This window comes from Thunnus maccoyii, chromosome 18 (genome assembly GCF_910596095.1).
Source record: "Thunnus maccoyii chromosome 18, fThuMac1.1, whole genome shotgun sequence".
Classification (NCBI taxonomy): Eukaryota; Metazoa; Chordata; class Actinopteri; order Scombriformes; family Scombridae; genus Thunnus; species Thunnus maccoyii.
Window position 1 is genome coordinate 15,880,656 of NC_056550.1, and position 21,246 is coordinate 15,901,901.

Here is a 21,246-nt window from a genome sequence, read left to right on the forward strand (position 1 = left end):
ATGTAGAGCACTTTGTTTGATGTTCATTATGACATTCTTTGCATTTCTTTGTCTCTCTTGTTTTTGTAAAATTGTACGAAATTGTGATGAAATTAAGCATTTGCTTTCATGTCATATGATTATTTATCCTCTAGAGGGAGACAGAGGAAAGGTTTTAAACTTACTCTCACCTCCACAAATACTTATCAAACCACTGACTGAAGGTGTGTGCATTAAGTGTTGAAGCAAAAGATGTTATTGTGCATTATTGGGTGGTGCCGTGATTCATCTGTTTGACTTGAAGAACCGGGTTCAAACAAACCATGTGAGCATGCATGCCCACTGCTGAAGTGTCGCTGAACAAAACATCGGATCATGCTCTGAACTCAAGTGGAGTCATGTAAGCAAGAAGATAATTTTTGTAAGTGTATCTGACATATTGGTACAGTTGACCATTAAAAGAGTAAAAAACACATTACCTTCTGTCTTTATTGTAGTTAACTTTCAGTTACAAGAAAGAAGTTGCACATTGAAAAGTAGTAAAACAAACAAACAAACAAAAATCCAATACATCACTCTGAACTAGATTGGAAAAACATGAGAATGTACAGTAAATACTGTACAGAGAGATATTCAGTATCTGTGGATTCTATAACTAAGGCGAAATCAACCAAAGCAACAGTCATATAAAAAGATGCTTATTTTATGAAGAATAGGTTAAATACTGTTAATAGATTATAAGAAATAAACTGTTCAAAAATGTAAAGACATTTTTAAGAAAACATGGCACTAAATACCCCATTTATATATTCATGTATGGAAAATATAAGCAGAACAAAAAAGCAGCCTATTCATGTTTGCATGGGATATAAAATAAAACAGAAAATAAAAACCAAGCAATATAAATATTGTTGCTATACAATACTTAAGGTAACACTGTCAACATACTCTAAGTCTTTATTCCCCCAACACCCACCCCTAATCCCACCCACGCCCTTATTCACCATCTAAAGTGCTATCTGTCCCTATCCAAACATTTTGTACATGCAGAAAAAAGTGTTGAGTATTTACACCATGTTTGTCAAAACCCCAATGTATATATAGATTACATACAGTATGTTTGACTGTCTGTTTTTAAATAACATAATTTCAAAAGTTAATACATATTATCAAGAGGAGAAGTTGCTTTTGAGCTCTCTGAGACGCAACGTTGATTCTTTATTATCGAAACCCCTCCAATAATGTGTCTGTAAAATGTTTTAGGTTCTGTGACCCATGCACTGCCATGTTTCTGAAGGTGTGTTTAAACTATTGTATACCCCACATTTGTGCATCTGGCATGAATTCAGATCTACTAAAATGATGACTTGTTGTGGCTAATGATCCGGTTCAGTTCTTCATATCTTTATATACAAAACAGCAACATCCATTTACTTTTATGTAGAAGAAGAAATACATATTCCCAAATATCCACAGCTGAATCATGGACATGCTTAGATTGAGTTTATGCTGGTGAGCTAAACTGGCTCCAAAGAGCCTGTTGAATTACTGACATGAACACTGGACAGAAGACACATCACTATACAGCAAGTACATGAAATATCATCCACACGTTGACCAAGAAGAGAACACTCAAACAAAATGACAACTTTCACAGACATTTCAAGTGGATGTGAGGAATGACCGACCTCCCAAGACAATGCAAAGGTATTTGCTAGTGTTTGGGTTGAAAGATAATCAATCATACAGCTACAGTTATGGGAGAGAATGTCCATGAATAGGGTAATAATGGACGTGTGCAGAGCTTTATTTTCTCTTTTACCAATTGAAATCTGAGGGCACATTCACAGCTGCAAAAAGGAGGTGAGTGAGGAAAAGTAGGACACACAAGATAGAGGAGGGCCGTGAGGTTTGTAAAGGAAAACAAATGGAGTGTTATGTGTACTGAGACAGAGATGTATGAGAATGGAGAAACAGAAGGACAAAAAGGCTTATACCTCGCTGGAGCTGACTCCTCCTCTCTGTTTAGGCCAGGTACAAAAACATACCGTACGAAGATGAGTGTTACAAGTTGCTTTCCATGTCCACATACTCAAACACACACAAATACACACATACTAACGCACGCCCAGAGAGTGATAGGCAGGCTTTAAGACCTGCAGCAGCCAGTGCCCTTCATCTCCTTGTTTACGTACTCCTGGAGCTTAAACTTCTCATTGGGATCCTTCATAGACCGGCGTTTCAGCTCCCTGAGACGGAGGAAGAGCATAAGAAGAGATATAATAAACTAAATATACTTCAGGTTTCGGATGTCTGACCATAAACACCAAATGTGGCTGGTTTATGCAATATGTTGGTCCAAAAATTTAATGAGGAATCTGTAACATAAGCACAAAGTTTCACGTATTGTTTTTCAGACACAGAACATAAAGAGAGAAGACGGACAGAAAGATAACTCAATGGTGTTTAAAGTATAAATTATTTTTGACACAGAATTTTGAACTCAAGATCTGCTTACTGGCTTTTTCCAGAGGTTTCAACCTGAAATGCAGTTGAAAGCGCTGGGAAAAGCTAGCAAGTTGATCTTGAGTGTGGATGTTATGACTGCTACTACTACTACACTTACATTTCTTATTGACAAAAAGGTGCTGTTCTATCTTCTTAGTAGTACATTATTGTGACAAGGAAACCTCTTAATTAGACCAATCATCAACACTTGCACAAAGGTAGGTGTACTCACTTAGCCACAGCAGTGAAAGCCAGCTCTACATTGAGACCTGACCTGGCACTTGTCTCCATGAAGGGAACTCCAAACTCCTGCACAGTCAAAGCAATGGCAGTTAATAGAGATCTCCCTTTTGTGCTTCACCCTTTTACCCCCAACAGACACATACATATTTATAATAACTTAACACTTTTCAACTGGATTTTACTTCTGAATTTAACAAAAAATTATTTGACAGTTTTGCAGCACTAGTTGTGCTTATTTACTTTGGATAAATCCAGCTCAGGCTTACTTGTGATAAATTTGTCTCAGCCTTTCCTCTGAAGGGGGAATTTGTCTCAGCCCACAGTGATGATAACTGTGTGCTTTTTTTCCCCCTCTGAGGCTGAGCCTTAAGTTAGGCCTACTTAGTAGCACTTTATTGCTCCCACTTCTTTGCTATTTGTTTTGTGTGCCATGCTGTGAAGCAACAGTCAGGGAAATTGATAAAAAGAAATGTTTGTTCCTGTTCCAGTGCTTAGTGGTTATATCTGTAGCTGCACTAAAGTTTATCACAGAACCCAGCACTATAAAACTGATTATAACTGACATGCTGAATGTTTTGCAGAAGCTCAGAAAACTTTTGTAGATTATGACACACAAGGCAGGAATACATAGAGTAAATATTCATTTTCAAATGTTCATTATCTACAGGGGAGCAATACCTCTCAGGTGTCTTGCCTTTCTTTGTCTTGTCTGCCTTTTTGTGTGCAAAGATAAAGAGCAAAAATGAGAACTGATCTCTAGATAGTCCCACCTTTTTGTAATATTCATAGTCTTCTCATCCACCATAGAAATTCAATCAGTCATACAAATATTTTAGTAAGTGGAGGAGACGATGAATCACCTATATAGATAAGCTGACTTTCTGGTGCTGCTTCTCATTCCAACCCCGTTAACTTTGCAGCACTGGCATCTGTGCAGTAAAAATGTTTCATTATTCTCCTACAGTAACTATTGATTTCTTCACCTTAGCAAGCCTCTCGCCATCCTCTCTCTTCACCACCCTGTCATGAGTGGCATCAGCCTGGTGAGACAGGGAGAATAATGTCACACATGCCAACATCATGCACTGGCTAAAACCACAACATACACCCACTAACTGTGGAGATCTGCTCACTGTTTGTCCACAGTTTACATACAAGTGTTTTGTGGTGTTCAGGTCGGATGGCAGTTAATGAGTCATGATTGGCTGTTCGGACGCTAATTAAGGGCTGATATGGAGTGTGGGGGACTGAAAGTGGACAGAACTCTGAGACAGAGACATCTGTTCTCCGCTGAGAGAGAGGGATGCGAATGGCAGTTACACAAAATATGTGCGTCACTGGTATTTGCAGTTTAGCAGGTTGACAGACATTATCAGATGTATGTGTGCTTGAAATGAACAAAACTAATTATACTTTTGGGATTATTATCAAACTTTTTAAAGCCAATATAGTCACCAATGATGTACTGAGTGTGTATGAAGTTGCTTTGGTTACATTTTAAATGCATTCGTGTTTGTACATATGCAGTACTTGATACTGTGCATGTGTGCATTAAAACTGGGTATGTTTTCTATACAGATGAGGAATATGAAAATGATTTCCTATAGGATTTTTTAAAAATTTAATAGAAGAAGCCAGAAATCTCAAATGCATCACTATTTAATTTTTCCTAATGCAAAGCAGCCATACAAGAACTTTCTGAAATACAATATAAATTTATCAAAATTATTATTTAAGTCTTATCTAATCAAGGAATAAGTAAACAAGACTAAGAATCTGACCAAGCATTTAGTATTTTAGTTAGATACCTAACCCTACTGTGCATATACAGTATATGCAGGATTTATTGCTTCCACTCTATCTCTACCTACAGTGGCAAGTATTTCCCATAATGCCTTGCCTTGTTTCCAAGCAGCATGAGCACCACATCCTGTTGGGCGTACTCGTGGATCTCAGTCAGCCATGCCTGGTAACAAAACAGGACAAAGAGACAAGAGAGAGGGAAGACAGGAGGTGTTAGCAGAGGACAATTATGAGTGTGAAAACCTAAAACAACTTGAGATAAGAGACAAGAAAGAAGAAATGTGTAGTACACATAATAAGGGAAAAGAAAACTTTGTCTGGGACTTCACAAGAACGAGTCTGAGGATTAAATCTAACAACATGAATAAAGAGGAGGTGGAAAGTGAGAGTGACAAGGGCATTTAGAAGATGAAGGGAGAAAAATGTGCAGACAAATTGGGCAAGGACAAAGATAAAAGGGATAAAAGCGAGACAGTGCATTCAAGAATGAGAAACACTGTGAGAAAAAGAAGTACTGTAACACATACTCATCATAATCCTCAGTTTAATCAAGACTGTCTGCTCCATCCTGTCTTAAACACAATACATACGTGGGGGGGAAGATAAAGCTTTACAGGGGAACAAATAGCACTGCTGACTGTATGAGCTCTGACAGCACCTGAACCATCCATTCACTGTTAATGGGCATTTAATCAGAGCAGACAGACACCTGCAAAGCCCTCCTGCTGAAATAATATCCCTCATCTCAGCACAATGCTTACTTGTATCCACAGTGACTTACTCCACATTGGATTTCTGACTGGCCGGTGATCAATCTCCCTTTTCTTTTGCGGTCTTGCTTCAGAGCTGTTTCCCCTCTGTCAGCTCCCTAGTAATTAATTCTGGTATAAAGGGATTTCACAGGGGTCACCTCCAGCCAAAGGTCATGTTAAATAACAGGAGATGAGATAGCAAACGTGTTGACAGTGCTGCCTGTGCTGCCTGTGCATGTCAGAATGTATGCATGTAGTTAAGGAAGACTGCATGCATGTGTCAATTGTAATCTATTGTATACAGTAGGTGTGTGTCAATATGAACATTTCTTGGTATGGTAACCTGAGTCAAAATTATCTTGATAAACACTGAAATAAGATGGACATTTTGAGCCATACTATGGGCTCACTATGGGGCATGGCTATAGCAATGTCAACCGAAATACCTCAACAACTACTGGATTAATTGCCATGAAATTTTGTTCAGGCATCCATGTTGCCCATAGGACAAAGCCTAACAAGTGAAACTTTTCACCTATCCAGTGAAGTATCTCAACATCTACTTGGATCGGCACAAAATTTGGTACAGACAGTCATGTTCCCCAGGTGATGTATCATACCAACTGGTAATTCCCTGACTTTCCTCTTGCGCCACCATGAGATTGACATTTGTTCTTTTGAGTGAAATGTCTCAACCATTATTGGATGGATAGCCATGAAATCTAGTACAAACATTCATGTCCCCTCATGATGAAGTGCAATAACTTTGGTGAAAATTTTGCTTGGTCCACTACTTTGGTTTATTATCAAATACCCAAAACTAATGACATTTCACATCAGCCTCAGCTATTCTTTGGGTTAAGCACTAATTGGCAAATCTTAGCATGCTAACACACTTATGGTTATCATGCAAAAGAGCGCGTGCAAGCAACAGCAACACTGACACTCAAACATGGCTGCTAAACATCATGTGTTCACATTGCCATTATGAGGATGTAGCCATGCTGGTGCTAGATCCAAACACTGCAGTGCCTGAGTATAGCCTCACAGGCCACATGGCTTTAGACCCACTTATGTTCAAACTGATTTTTTTTGATTACCAATGTATTTGGTAAGTATTTTTTTAAACAAAAATGCCAAAAATCATTGATTCCAGGTTCTTAGATGTTCAGAACCTGCAATATTTGCTGGTTTTCCTCTATCACATAAAATCAAAAGATAATCAGCTTGATATAATTAAATTTTGGTTAGACAGGACAAACAATTTTATGCTAACTTTTTGGATTTGGGAACTGGGAGGCCAAATGGTTAATGGTTAAAAAATAATTGGGAGACTAACAGAAAATGAAAATAATGTACATTAATGACGCATGTATTTCATCTACATTTTTGTGAGGTAAAAATCTTTTTTTTTTTTTTCAGAATTATAACTTCCATTGTCTCTTTTGCTGTCCCTGACACAATCATTAATCATTAATCCTCTTCAACTGCAGTATTTCTCCCAAATCCATCTGGAACTAATCCACACCATCTTTAAAACCTTCTCTCAGCATCTCTCTGTCTTCAGCGGCTGTCAAATCCTCCCACTTCCAAACTCTGGAGCTTGTAGTCTTTGCTCAGTCAGCCCCACATCCAGCAGAATGATGCCCCACTACAGGCTCACTCGATTAGCATTGCATGACCCTGCTCACACACGCACAGGTGCATATAAATAAAAGATCAACATTTCATTCAGCTACCATCCCATCAAGCCAACTGCAAACTGAACTCAAGCAATAAGTCGCTCCCTTTCACGAAGAATGTTAGAAGGCTTATTGCTCAAGAGGGACAAGGCTACTTTTGATTCTGAAAAGGTTTTCTACTCCTCTACATGTTGCCTTGCATGCAACTGCTAGTTTATCTAAATAAAGGAGAGAAGTAAAGGAATACAACTACAGTCAAAATAAGGAAAACACTTGATCAAACACTTCATAGTTTTGATAGAATAATAAATTCTGGTTGTTTAAATGATTTAACTGAGTTTTAGAAATTCAAGATTTACAAAAAAGTGTGCAACTTTGCTGAAATGAGATCTGCTTCTGTTTTATTTTATATAATGTTCAACAAAACAATGATTGTTTTTTATGTGTGATTGGGTTTACTGCATACTGCGCACTGTTCACTCGTAAATATGCTTTTTAACCTCTAACCAGTCTTTAATTTATCATGTTGCCTTTAAATCAATGCTGAATCACATTTGTATTTTGATGTGCTTTGGTGTTGAAGAGGTTTGGTGAATTGAGAAACCAGACAGGACTCCAAGGTTCTTTAACCAGGCAATGAGCTCCACCTGGAGAGCTGATTTAGAGAAACCTTTAGAGAAAGGTCTGACGGAACCCTCTGCTATTCTGATAAAGGTGGAAAAAGATTGGGTTGTGTTGTTTGAAATTTGCATTGAAATGATCAAGCGCAACATCACCAGCGCTCTTCAACATAGTGCTGAGGGGGCGAAAAGTTACTGAAGAACATTTTACATGTGGCTAATTGCCTGCTTCATGCATAATTTAACTTTTTCAAATGTCGCTTTCCAAGATGGACGGTTGTTGTTGTTGCTTCTCATAGCACAGTCGATCTAAAAGGTACAATTAAATTTGCCTTCCATCCAACAAAACTTCCCCATAGTCTTTGATAAACAGTCTTTGAGAGTGATGCTACAGTTTTTATTCTGGTTAGGTAATATAATACCAATCAGAGTGATTGCTGGATAGTGACTTCTTTATTTCCAAACACAGTGCATCACTGATTTTATTGGCCGCCTGTGTGAATTTGTATGTCCAAAATGGCCTTTATAATAGGCTATTGTTTATCTATCTTCAAACTTTACAACCTTTCATCCTCGCACAAGGAGTCTGATCAAACCTCTGCAGTATAAAAGATTCTCCCTGAATTGACAGCTTGCTTCTGAGTGACTCTCTTCATATGCTGCAATTACAGTTGATGAACCATAGCTTGTAATTAGATCATTCAGCTGTTTATTGCACATCCCCCCCATGGGTCATTTCACAGATACAGTCATTGATTCCAGATGATACTACCTGTCACCTCCGCCCTGGAGAATTAAAGTCTCCTATTATCTTTTTATAGTGGAAGAGGGTTGATGTGTGCAATGGCTGACATTATCATTCAAATGAAAGAAAATATGTTAGTGAGTGCATTTAAACTTGCTGAGGAAAATTAGCGCCATTTATTCCACTTGATAACTGGATATACATTATTTTTTTAATAGAATTACAGCTGTTACTCTGTGCAGAATGCAGAGAAAGGAGCTTTGGGCAGTGCTGTGGCTTATGACAAACCACACTGGAAATTAAAATTCATGCAAGAGTGGTTTGGTTTGTTTTAGAGTAATAGCATACATGATCTACTGGTGTTAGAGAGATCAGACCATTTTTAGGAAGTGATATTTGATGTGTAAACAGATACAAAATATAAATAAAGGTAGCATAATTAACAGCCAACAAAGGGCCTGCATCCCTGAGCAAACAGTAACATCCTGCTGTCAGTACCGCATCCATTTGCTGCAAAACAAACCACATTTGGTCTTGTAGCCTTCCCTTTAGATTCATACACACAAATATGGATATCAGTTTGTATTTCACCTGTAGACAGCTCAGAGTATCTGCATAGTGTTTGACGCTGTCTTTCTCAAAGCCATGGTAGCTGAAAGCCAATGGCTAGCTGTTATCTTAGACAATGCAAACACTGCAGTGCCTGAGTATAGCCTCACAGGCTGCTTTTTTGTTGCAGGTTGGCAGTGTCTCCTGCCTCCGGTGTTTGAGCTAAGCTAGGCTTTACACTTCCTGGACCAATTGCTCTTAAAGCAAAGAGACAAAATTTCAGCCCAAAATGTTGCAGTATTCCTGCTTTTGTGTTGACTTGCTGCAGTCCAGAGGTGGGCATCTGTCTAATTTTGAAAGCTGGAGCAAGTTGACTATTGATTAATTAGAATCATGAGAATTCACTGCCCTCCAGTGGTCACAATGTGGAACTGCAAGACTAATTTAAATTAATAGCTAACAAAGGGTGTTAATATTAGTATAATCATCATCAATTAATTTGTTAATCAATGTGTGCAACTCAGCTATTAGTGTGAATATTACAAATACCAACAGGTGTTCTCTGGTGTGGAGAGTAATTGCTATAGACGTCTATACCAGTGTCAAGGCAGACATGATAGCAAGCCAACACTTCCAGTGAATACTTTTAAAAGAAATGGATAAAATAAACTTACTTTTTTGTTTCTCTCTTTAGAACAGCAGGGCTTCAAGCTGATGAACACCTGACTTCAAATAAGTCTAATATCCTCAGTGGCCATGGCTAAAGGAACTGGGCTGGGCTCATCTTTTATTCAAGACTAATACCAGGCTCTCTAGCCAAATGCTCAGGGAGCCAAATGTCAATGACAATGTGGCATGGTGTCAGAGGAGGTAATACATTTCTCTGCTCACTGCCATGGCATTACAGTCCCCAAACAGTGTGGCAAATCAGATATGGGTGGGACTTAAATATTGTATTCAAGGGCCAAAAAACCCTCAACAATAACAAACCCAGTCAAATTCAGCTTCTTGATTCCTATTTCATGAACAGCACCTCTGATTTCTCTGTTCACAGTAAATGTACAAGACGATAACAATGGCAGAGAGACTGATGTGACAGTCAAAGATGGAGGGAGCGATATGACAGAGACAGAGAGGGTGCCAAAAGGCAACAAGATGGAGAGACAGACGGTGACAGTGAAAGAAAAGACAAAGACCAAAGGATCTGTATCAGAGGAGGGAAGATAAAAGCCAGGCAGAAAGCTGCTGGCGGCTGGATCGTGACACTGGCGAGACAAGTTGTCACAGGCAGAGTTATGTGAGGGTACTTCTGATGTTGCCTTGTTTACGTTTTCCCTTTGTTGTCACTGAGAAGAGAAAGCAGGGCCGTGTCCTATGATACTAGACTCACCAGGTAAGCTGATAGAGTGGGAATATATCTTTTAGAAAAACTTGTTCATGATTGGCTGGCAGGCCACCATTAAAAATGTATAACAGGTCAAAATTCGAGTTGTTGTGGTCTGGCCTGGGTATTAAATACTGTTAAGGTATTGACTGAAATGTGTCCTTAGAGTATTGAAAACTGGCACTAAACGTCTGGTTAAATTCATACACCAGTTTCCTTATTCTTTGAGGTATTTGCTAATAATTTTAACATTTATAATATAAAGTGAAAGCTTTGGTTAGGGTTGGTGCTTCAATCTCTGGCTCGTCCTGTCCACAGGTCAAAGTGCTTTTGGGCAAGACACTAAACCCCAAAAATTGCTCCCAATGAGTGTGTATGTTGGCAAAAAGGAAGTGAATGTAATGTAATGAAAAAAAGGTTTTGCAGGAAACCTATATTTATCAAAGTAAGATTTGGTATCATTTTATTATCAGTACAGAAACTCAGGTTTCATATCAGCATTAGCATAGAAGAATTTCATATGAAACCCGGCCCAAGTTGTGTTGTGTTGTTTGCCTCCACCCTACATTTTATTGTCTTATCAAGACACGTCATGATGCATTATTGCCTACCTACAATAAAAGATCAAGCCTGGTGACACCAACTTTGAAGTCATATTTCCCTCAAAGAAAATATAAATGATTAAAGACACTCAACTTTTTCTCCTTTTTAATTTGTAGTGCACAGGCTATGAAGAAAATTTTCTGTGCATGGACGTTGTGGTTCAGCGTGCTTAAAATGAGACACCACACCACATGCAGGTTAGTTGCAAGACTGCAATGTTTAAATGCTTAAATCACTACATTAACATGCTCACAATGACAATTGTAATATGTTGATGTTTTCCATGTTCATCATCTTCGTTTAGCATGTTAGCATGCTAACAATTGTTAATTAGGATTAAACACAAAGTTCAGCTAAGGCTGATGGGAATGTAAAATGTTTGCATGTAACTGGTCACAAACCAAATATTAGACGAATAGAAATTTTGACCTGATGATGGTGCTAGATGAAATGTTAGAGGACTACTAAAGTGATTAAAATTCATTCTGAAGGGGGCATGAATATACACAAAAGTGAATTGGATGGTGGGGCCAGAGGAAAAATCAGGAGATCACCAAAGTCAAAGGGATTCACCTTCCAGGAACTATGGATATTGGTACAAAATTTAATTGAAAAGTTGTTGAGATATTTCAGTCTGGACCACAGCTGTGGACCGAGTGACTGACATCAGTAGAGCCACAGTGCTAGCATAGCTAAAAATCAGGGAAGCATTACTGGAAATTTTTCACAAAAACAATATATACAATGAAACCACTATAGATCCTTCCAAAAAATCCTCATCCTAACTATTAGGTGTGGAGGTATTTAAATAATTAAAGTTGATCACCTCAATTGCCTTACGCATATTTCCCTCAAAATGGTGAAAAACATCACTAACTTTCACAGATAATATGAAATAATTCTGTTTTTAAATTCCCCTCAGTGTTAGTCATCTGACAACAAATAATGTATTATTTGCATCATGTTAAAAACTCGGGTCACAATTTTCTGATACTTTGCTGAGTTTAAGTAATGAACATGACTCAAATTCCTCAAGGAGCCTCAGAGCGTCTTTCCACGTGACCCAACTTTCCCCCTGTTGCACTTTTGTATAAGGAGATTCGCTATGGGTGACAATGCTATTCTTACAAAGCTTTGATTAGAGCATTACACCAACAGACAGAGTGGAGAAGTCTGCTCCCAACAACTGGCAGACTCAGACTGAGCCAACCCAGAGGAGTGCTGGGAGAATATAGGACTTCTCCCCTGAGAGGAGATATAAGCTCCACAAGGCAGCTAAGCTAAACGGAGCGACACTGTGTCTGACACACACTGAGCAATCCTGCCACACTCATGTCGGTTTGTATTCACACATTCATGCAGGTACACAACCAGTCTTGCATAAACAAATCAATAAACTATATTTGATTTATTTAAAAACTTTTGAAATCAGTTGGTTGATTTTTATTAAACTAATTTATGTATGTTTCCATCTGCAGATTTTATAGTCAAACGCAATATCCTCAACAACAGACAGATCAGTGAATACCTTTTGTGTCATAAAACCTTGTGCATCACATCATCAAAAAAAACAACAAAACAAAACAAAAAAAACTCCAAACAAGACACTGACAGCCTTGTAAGCTGATTTCTGTTGCATGACTGTGAAGAGAATGCCTTTTATGTTTATACAAGAGCAGCTGACATGTCTATCTGCCAGCAAACATTGGTGTGAGACATGTCTGGATGACTGATGTGCTTTGAAAAGCTGTAGTCATAGAGTGAATGTGTGCATGAGTGAGAGTGAGACGTGTATAGAGGAACTTTCCTCATATGGAGCCTTCTCTGGTTGTAGCTGTGTATCACCATATCTGAATGGATGAAAACATATTGTATGAATACATTAAAATGTGTGAAAGGGTACAAATGTTTCGATCAAATGAATTCAAATGTTTGAATGTGTAAAAAATCTGAACAAATAGATTTAAATTTTGAATTAATAACTGCAAACCTTTGTGCTTTGTTCTTTATGTACTCATACATTGGAATCTGTTTCTCAATCTCAATTAGTATTTGTGCAAATCTTTTTCGTTTGTTCACAAAATGTCATGCACAGCTACAGATCTAAGCTAAGCGGAAAGTATCTGTGAGTGCGAGTTTCACTTTACATTAAATCAACCCTGTAGTTGAAAAGACTTGTAACTAAAGGCAAATATTTTTCATGTTTTCATTGTCAGTAGTAACAAGAACTTTCTGATGAAAGAGATTTCAACACTTTGCTTTACAAATGCTTTGCCTCAAGGAAAACATCTCCTCATTCTTCCGCTTTTTAAATATCTCCTTTACAGATATTAATGCAATTCAGTGCGGTCCACTGAGCAAACAGCACAAAGACAATGAAACACAAGTACAAATTGCCAAAGGAAGAAAAATTGCTGACAAGCTGGGGATGAAACAAGGTCAATTCACAGCATTGCAGATGAAGGTCTTTTCTTGGAGGAAGAACACAATCCAAAAGAAAATATTGCAGCTTTTATTAATATTTTACTCCATGGTTGGGTTTCCAAGTTGCATGGATGTTTCTCTTTTAAAGACCTTTTAAAGTCATTAAAGTGACCAATACTTAACTAGCTAGAGGCTAGGTATCTCCATGTTCATACATGACAAAAAGTTACCAAGTAATTACAGACCAGAGCAGTCCAGTAGTATACTAAAACAAGCAATAGAGTTTTAATAAAACATGACTCACTGTTTGCATATTTTAGGGTCTGACTAGTAAAAATATACTTGGTATTTTAAGGAATCTTCTATAATCTTGCCTTTTATTGGCTGTATTTGTGCCAATAAAAGGCAAGGTACCAAACTGCTACCTTCCATTTTTCTGTGTTACTACTGAGCTGTGTCTTTGAGCATTTCAGGAAAATTAAATGAAGAAAAACGATGATTTACTTTGTTACATAACATTTGGACCTAATGAGACCAACATGCATTGTAGTCTAGTGTGACAGTGAGTAGACCAATTATATCAAGTCAAGATGTAAATGCATTCGGTTCCCCAACCCTGGCAGTGCAAGTCAGACTGGCAACCTTGTAAATGGATTTCTATGTCTCCGAATAATGAATGCATGAATATAAAAGAGGGAATCAATAATTTAAGGTTTTCAATATATTATGAAGGGAAAGGTAAGGAGTAGGAAATGTCAAGTGCCAGCATAATGCAGATTCAGTGTGAGTTGGCTGAAAGGCCTCAATGCTGCACTGAAAGACCAAAAGTCATTAATCTGCCAATGTGCCACTTTGTTACATTTTCACTATAATAAATTGATCCACGTACCATCTACACTCACAGCAGGAATGTAGATGCAGAGGTTCCTTGTTAAGTGCATGGCAGCTTTTGAGATTGTGTGCACATTCGCAGTTCTCATTATTGTGATATCCTCTGTGACATCTGTGCCAACTGTTTCCAGAGACACATACTGTGTCAGAGGAGAAGGGTGTGGGGCTCGGGGCTGTCTTGTCAATCAAGCTGATATCTTGTCAGTCCTTGCATACACATTTCCTCTCTAAGAAAATGCTTTTTTGTTCAAAAGAAGATTATTAAAAACCCTCTCATGCTGTTTATATTGAGTGGATTCAAAGAACAAGAAAACAAAAGGGGAAAATCTCAAAAAAACAATTAAAGCCACTTATTAAGAGAACTGACTGTGATACATTGATACAGTGACTGTGCCCTGTGCTGAATTAAGTTTAAACAGTGCTCTTCTTCTGCTGTTATGGACAACAACAAACAACACGTTAGATCCACTGCTAATGTGTCGACATGCTGCAGGCTTATTAACACTAAAGTCACCATGGATTACAACAAGTTGTGTTGTACAAACACAAAGAAATTAAACTTTTACAACAACTTTGCAGTGAAAAGTTTAAAGATCATCTAAGATATATAAAAATACTCTACTTTGGATTAGGGGTGTGCCCGAATACAAATACATTATTCAGCAAAGCAAAAATAGTGGGTTTTATACGAATATTTGTTTCATACAAATATTTTAAAAATTATTTGTTTTCGGGAAGAAAAAAAAAACATGTAAAATACCAGCGTGCAGGTCGGTTACATCGCTATCTCAGTCTCTCTCCTCTGCTCCGTTGTTACGTCTATCAGCAGGTCTCAACGAGGGGAGTCACATCCACCTGCTACATAACACACATTTCCTAATTTTGACATCACTCCCAGAGTTGGGGGTGTTCCCCAGAGATAAAGCTGAGCTACTGACACAAGTGAAGTGCTCCCAATGGAATCTCCATAAGCTGTTGTTCCCCTTCTCCTTTCCACAAAGTTAGGTTGTTAAAAAATAGGCAAAAAATGAAAAGTGCAAAGCAATAATCACCCCGAAGTTCTTCCCTATGCAGACCTTACATGCTGTGCTGTCTCTGTGCTATGGGTGTATAAATAGGTAGAGGTCTGTCTGCAATGAGGCGATGAGTGAAGTTTTAGCTCAGTAGTCAGTGCAGTCATTTATGATCTGGGAGACTCAAGTTTGAGACCCAGTGTGGGGACCTCCTTTGTAAGGTATTTTATTCATGAACACTTATTCTAACACTTTAATTTTCTAAAATTAGAGGCATAATAAAAACAAAAACAGGCTTTTTAAGCCTCTTTCCACTTTTATTTGAATACAAATACAAATAATTTTGCTGCCTCAACAAATACAGATACAAATACAAATACTGAGATCTCTGCACATCCCTACATTGGATAATAATTTGTGTTCAGTTCAGTCCACATTACACAGAAAATCTCTTTATCTCCATATTATCTTTTTCCTTTTAGCAGAGAAGTTATAATAAAGCTAAAGCTAAAAAACACAAATATGTTGTTTTTTCCTAGAATATTTTGCCTGTTTTTCTTTCTCTGAATCAACTGATGTCCATGTTATAATGAACAAACTATTAAATAATAATGTGTGTAAATATGCTATCTTGCAATTAAGATTTTATTAGTTAAAGGAGTGCTAAAAAATAGCAGCAGAGGGTGAGGTATTTTGATTTTATTGTGTAGTATGGGTGAAGCCTCAAAAACAGCAGATTCAACACTTCCCATAATACAACTCAATAGTAACTTTTGTTAGATTCTTCTTGCCTGTTATACGCCCACAGCTCTGCAACGCAAGCTTTCTGTTCAAATTTGAAGTCTCAAAGCATGTGCTGAGATGACATCATCATTACTCTAGTAGTATCATTGCAATTGTGATTTAATGTTTGATGATGCTCACTTAAAACTTGAGTGTAAATTAACTCAAATCACACACACAAAACCTATTTTCCAACTTTCCTCCGGTAGTATCCACAATTCATGCAGATAGTTCTGTTTTCTTGCAGAGGTTTTGAGACATCAGCAGCTGAGACTTCTACACCCCAATAGAATCAGGGTGATTTGAATTTAATTTGTGGTGCCTGAAGCAATGAAAATTTGCATTTGAAAAACTCAAGAGCAACATGCTGTTCCAGAAACAATGTCATAATTACTAATAATAGTCCATAAAACGTGCCTTGTAATAGTTTTGGGTTGCTGTGATTGTTGTTTGTGATTTAAAATTTTTTTTTTAGTAGTGTTAGTGTTCAGATAGCACTTCATCATGAGTTCATGTAGAAGCCACCTACACTTTTTTAGAGGGCGCTTACTATTCTGCTTCTGCATATAATTGAAATCCATTTTCACACTCTTTCTATTGCAAACAAATGCTATAAGGTCCTTCTGTCTGGAGGAGAAAAGGACAGCAGGAATGTGATAAAAAGCCAGAATAACCACAACAAAAATAATGACGCCTCTGCATTTGTTCATGCCAGTAAGAGATAAAACACTCCAAAAAAGACAAAAGAGACTGAGAGTGACAGAAAAACAAAGAGTTTTTTGTATATATGCTGCGTATGTGAGTGTGTGTGAGTAGTTCTGTAAAAGATGCCCAGTATTTGTCTTTGGACATGGAGACACAAGACATACATTGTAGGACCTGTGGCTCCCTGATCATGTGATGTGCCATGTTAAAAAGGTTTTCAGGAAAAACAACAACAAAAAAAGAATTTGTATAAGTTGTGGGAAACTTTCTCAAAACACTGCATTTAATATTTAAAATGATTTTTTCCTGAAGCAGAAAAGATGCATGCATTTATTAAAAGCAATAAATAAACATCACCCAGCAAAAGTTTTGCAACATCCGAGTAGGTGTTATTCTTGGCTAGACATCCATAATCCATTTTTCTGTTTCAGAACAACTTTTTTATGTAGCATAGTTCTTTTTATGGACTATAGATCCCAAACTTTACACCCAAGGCTCCCTCAAAAAAACCTTTTCTCTTAAAACTAGCTTCTTAAATAGATTTCAAATTGTCTAGCCATGAATGTTTTCTCCTTTCATACATCACTAATATCATCAGTTCATTAAAATATTTTAGGGTAATGGGAGCCCGAACAATAATACATGCCTGTCCTTCTTGGATAATCTTTGATGTAATAAAATCATAGACTTGCTGTCCAAATAACTGAATAGGAGTTTGAGCACTTAAATTTATGATGAAGCCTCCTTTTATGTTTTTAAATAGTCCATGGTGCATTTTGATGCAGAAAGAGGAGATTGAAAGAAAGAAGTTGGCAAAAATCATATTTTCTGTACGGCTTTGACCTTTGTCAGCCCCCTCACAGGTAAAGAGCGTCCTTCTGCAGAGTTGCAACAAACATAAAAGGCACTTTTCTGGTGAGCAGGCAGAAATGATGCATTATGTAACACAGAGCAGCGAGAGAAGATGGCTATCCTTTTTCCAAGCTCTCCACAACAAAGAGAAGCAAACAGCTATGAAAGTGAAATAAAACTGAAAAAGAACAAGAACAAAGAATGAGGGAATTCAAGATTTTTTTCAAACTATTTTGACAAGTTATTTTCATAGAGGCAGTCAAAAACTGCTGTCATGAATCCATCCACTGAGACATTTCAATTCTTGTATTCCCTCTGGCAAATTGAATTGATCAAGAACAACAGAGAGCGACCAACTTATAGGACATCTTCATTCTTCTTGCCGTGTTTGTGTGTGTGTTTGTGTGCACGTAAGCATCCCATCTGCTTTGTCACCTTGTGGCTGACATAAAAGTAAATGGAACTGTCCACAGAAAGGAGCTTCCTGAACACCGGTGGACACTTACACTCTACTGGCTGCATCATATATGACTACAGCTGAGGACAGGCAGTAATCTACTGAAGCAATGGAGCTGACACACTAACAATGTTTCATGCAGGGGGCTAAATTACAGGTGATGCGAGTGACAAGCTAATGAATGAGGATTACTGCATGTCATGCCCTCACTAACTTGTATCAGACCTGATGGTGCAGAACAATCTGTAAAATGTCTCTTCTTACAACATTTGTGAGCCAAAAATGAGTCACCTCTAAAAATGCCAGAGTCTTTGCTGATTATAAATGAATGGTATTTGAATTCATATAATTATTTAATGACAGTTTCTCTCATCACCATCTGGTGCGGTGGTGCCATGACATTTAACTAACAGTTACTGTGGTAGGCAGGCAGCCATTTCATTTGAAGCCAGTCCATGCCCCCGGGGACAGACTGAGAGAGAGATGAATGAAGGCACGCAGATAACGGTTTCATCTCTCTCATTGCTTTTATTGGTTTCTACAACACAGACATGTAAGCATGATCATTTGGACATGCACACAGTCTGAGATCTAAGGGCATGGTAATGCATCATTTAACATTTAACTGTTCAATAAGACACATTTTAATATATTTATAGAGAATGTGTTCCAACCCAGGTCATTGATCTGCATGTTTGTGTCTTATGAGACTGGTTCAATTCTAATGATATGACATTAGAATTGATAGGAAATATTTCCTTTTGCATTCAACCAAAAGTGTAGGATCAGCTATAAAACAGTGCATCTGGAGCTGGTGTCTTGCTCAAGGACAAGTCTGCAGATCAACAAGTCCAAAATACATTATTTGCCATTGTCTTCATGAGTGCTTTCTGATCTGACACCCAAACAAACAGGACATTGCTAAGGACAAAATATTCTTGGTTAAAGCTGGTTTGTGGTAAGTAGTAAACAATTAACAAGCAGCAGTCTCCTGTGAACAAATGACCAATGCTGTCGTTTCTCTGTTGGGAACCATTTCTTGCCAACATTGTAACTTGGACCTGAATCCCAAAGCTGATGGGCAACTTTTCTAATCACCAAACCAGTCTACTCCACTTTATAAATTGTGCATTTCAGGAACTGCAGGTTAACTTATGGACAAAAAGCAGTGTATCTTCAAATTTTACCATCTTTTTTATTTTATCATCAAAGGCAAAAGATTCCTAGTTCTGTCTGATGGCACCTCAGGAGCCCAGCTGATTTTTAACCCAGACAAATGATTTGCAGCGGAGGCCTAAATGGACTCTGATAGTCTCCCTCAAGCACTACTTCTGACATGAAGACATTCATCACATTACTAAGTGGCTCGTGTATTTCTGTTACAATGGCTTACACCCAACAAATACTTTCTATTGTTATTGATGTTATATTCAATAAACAAAAGACTGATTCATGGCACTGACCCCCACGGACTACATAAAACACCTCAATAACTTGAATCATCTCAGATACAGGCTGGAGCTTGAAATACATGCGCACAAAAATGAATACTCCTTTGAAGATTATAAGAAATGACACTTATCTTCTAACCACTTAAAAAACAATTATACAAAAGATAAGGTGTCAGAGCATGAGATGAATTGTTGTGACTGAGCCTTTCTTGCCTTAAATGTTAAGTCTTTATCCCTGCGATGATGGACAGCTCCTATGAAGTTAATGCTTTGCTTGCCTAAATGCCTCCTAGCTGAGGAGACAATGATACAGCACAGAGAGGAGAGGGTCTGAGGGCGGGAGAGGAGAATGATTTGCCCCGCTCATTTCTCCCTTTCCTTCAGAGCAGCATTCATCACCATTAGCGTTCATTAACATGAGTTAGTGCTCGTTAGGCAGCGGTGTGCCAGAAGGCATCTGTAGCTTGCCACCAGCATGTTCCCTTGCTGTAATAGACATTGACCCAATGTGAGAACGGTGGAAGGATATGGAGATGAGAAAAGAAGGAGGGAAGGCTGAGCAGGGCAGGAAAGGATGTGTCAATCTGCGCCTCCTAAGATTACCCCTTATTTACCTGTGGGAGACTAAGAACTGTTTAAATAATAATAAACTTCAGCAGTCACCATGGGGAAACTGCGCCATTGCCTCGGTGAAAAGTAACATAATACAGCTAATAAGAAAAGAGACTAGTGTGATGATGTGTCTTTTTCACAGCAGAATGTTTGACTAGTCATTGCATGAAAAGCACAGGTGTTACTGATAACATTAAGGACGGCTCTGTTCTCTTCAAATGTCTTAGTAAACCATGACAGTAAGCCAGGATGCACAACACCAGGACCCTGAAAGTGAAGCAGCTAAATGCAATTCAGCCATCGCTAATTTTATTTACACCTGTGCTTTTCCTACTATGACAAGCCAAAATGTCATTGTTGTTTTGGGCTGTGAAGCAATTTTTGAGAGGATGTCACGTTGCATGAGTGGTACAGAGTCAAGTCCAGCGGCTACACTCATGAGAGAGAAAACATCCTCATATTACAGGTTACAACATGCAGGTTCAGGCACTTTAGGTGGAAGATAGGCCATGTTTTCAAATTTTCCACAGTATCCTGACATTTCACTGTAGTAAAGTAAATGAGGTAAAACAATAATGTCAGAACTATGTAAATATGGTACAGGTATGTATGGATGAAGTTTAGAAAAGGTTGGATCACTGGATTAGTGTGGAAACGATTAATTGATTAATCATTTAGTAAACGATTGGTTAAACTATTTTGATTATCAAGCAAAAATGTTCACAATTCACTAATTCCAGCTTTTCAAATATGAGGATTTTGGGTCTTCCTCAGTTTTATATCATTGTTAATTGAAAACAGTTTGGACATTTGGTTGGAAAAAACAAGCAATTTGAAGATGTCACCTTGAATTATGAGAAACTGTGATGGAAGTTTGCCACATTTTTGTGACAATATACAGACTTAATGATTAATCAAAAAATAATTGACAGATTAATTGATAATGAAAATAGGGATTTTTACTGTCTGGCATTCGACATATACACTGTTTATTGTGTACACAGAATACTGAAAGCTCATACACAGAATAATTCAGGGCACAACAGTGTGAAGGACAGTTTGTGTAGACATTTCAGGTTCTTTGCATCAGTGTCCTCCCAGTTGGCTGAGGCGGAGATTTTTGGACAGAAAAGCTCAGAGCCTGAGGCGCCATGGATTGCATTGTGGAGACATAAAACAAAGGCTGAAGG

The 21,246-nt window shown here is 37.9% G+C and overlaps 1 protein-coding gene across 2 annotated transcripts in view; it reads right to left on the reverse strand.

Moving 5' to 3' along the window:
- Window positions 1–1,367: 1,367 nt before the first annotated feature.
- LOC121884808 (ras-related protein Rab-26-like) overlaps window positions 1,368–21,246 on the reverse strand; it is a 56,120-nt gene continuing 36,241 nt past the window's right edge. For both annotated transcript variants that reach the window (XM_042393817.1, XM_042393818.1), the window contains 4 exons: window positions 4,631–4,696; window positions 3,714–3,770; window positions 2,720–2,796; window positions 1,368–2,228 (listed from right to left, as the gene is read on the reverse strand). In XM_042393817.1, the coding sequence (XP_042249751.1) occupies window positions 2,129–2,228; window positions 2,720–2,796; window positions 3,714–3,770; window positions 4,631–4,696 (300 nt within the window). In that variant the 3' untranslated portion in view covers window positions 1,368–2,128. The remainder of the gene's footprint in view (window positions 2,229–2,719; window positions 2,797–3,713; window positions 3,771–4,630; window positions 4,697–21,246) is intronic.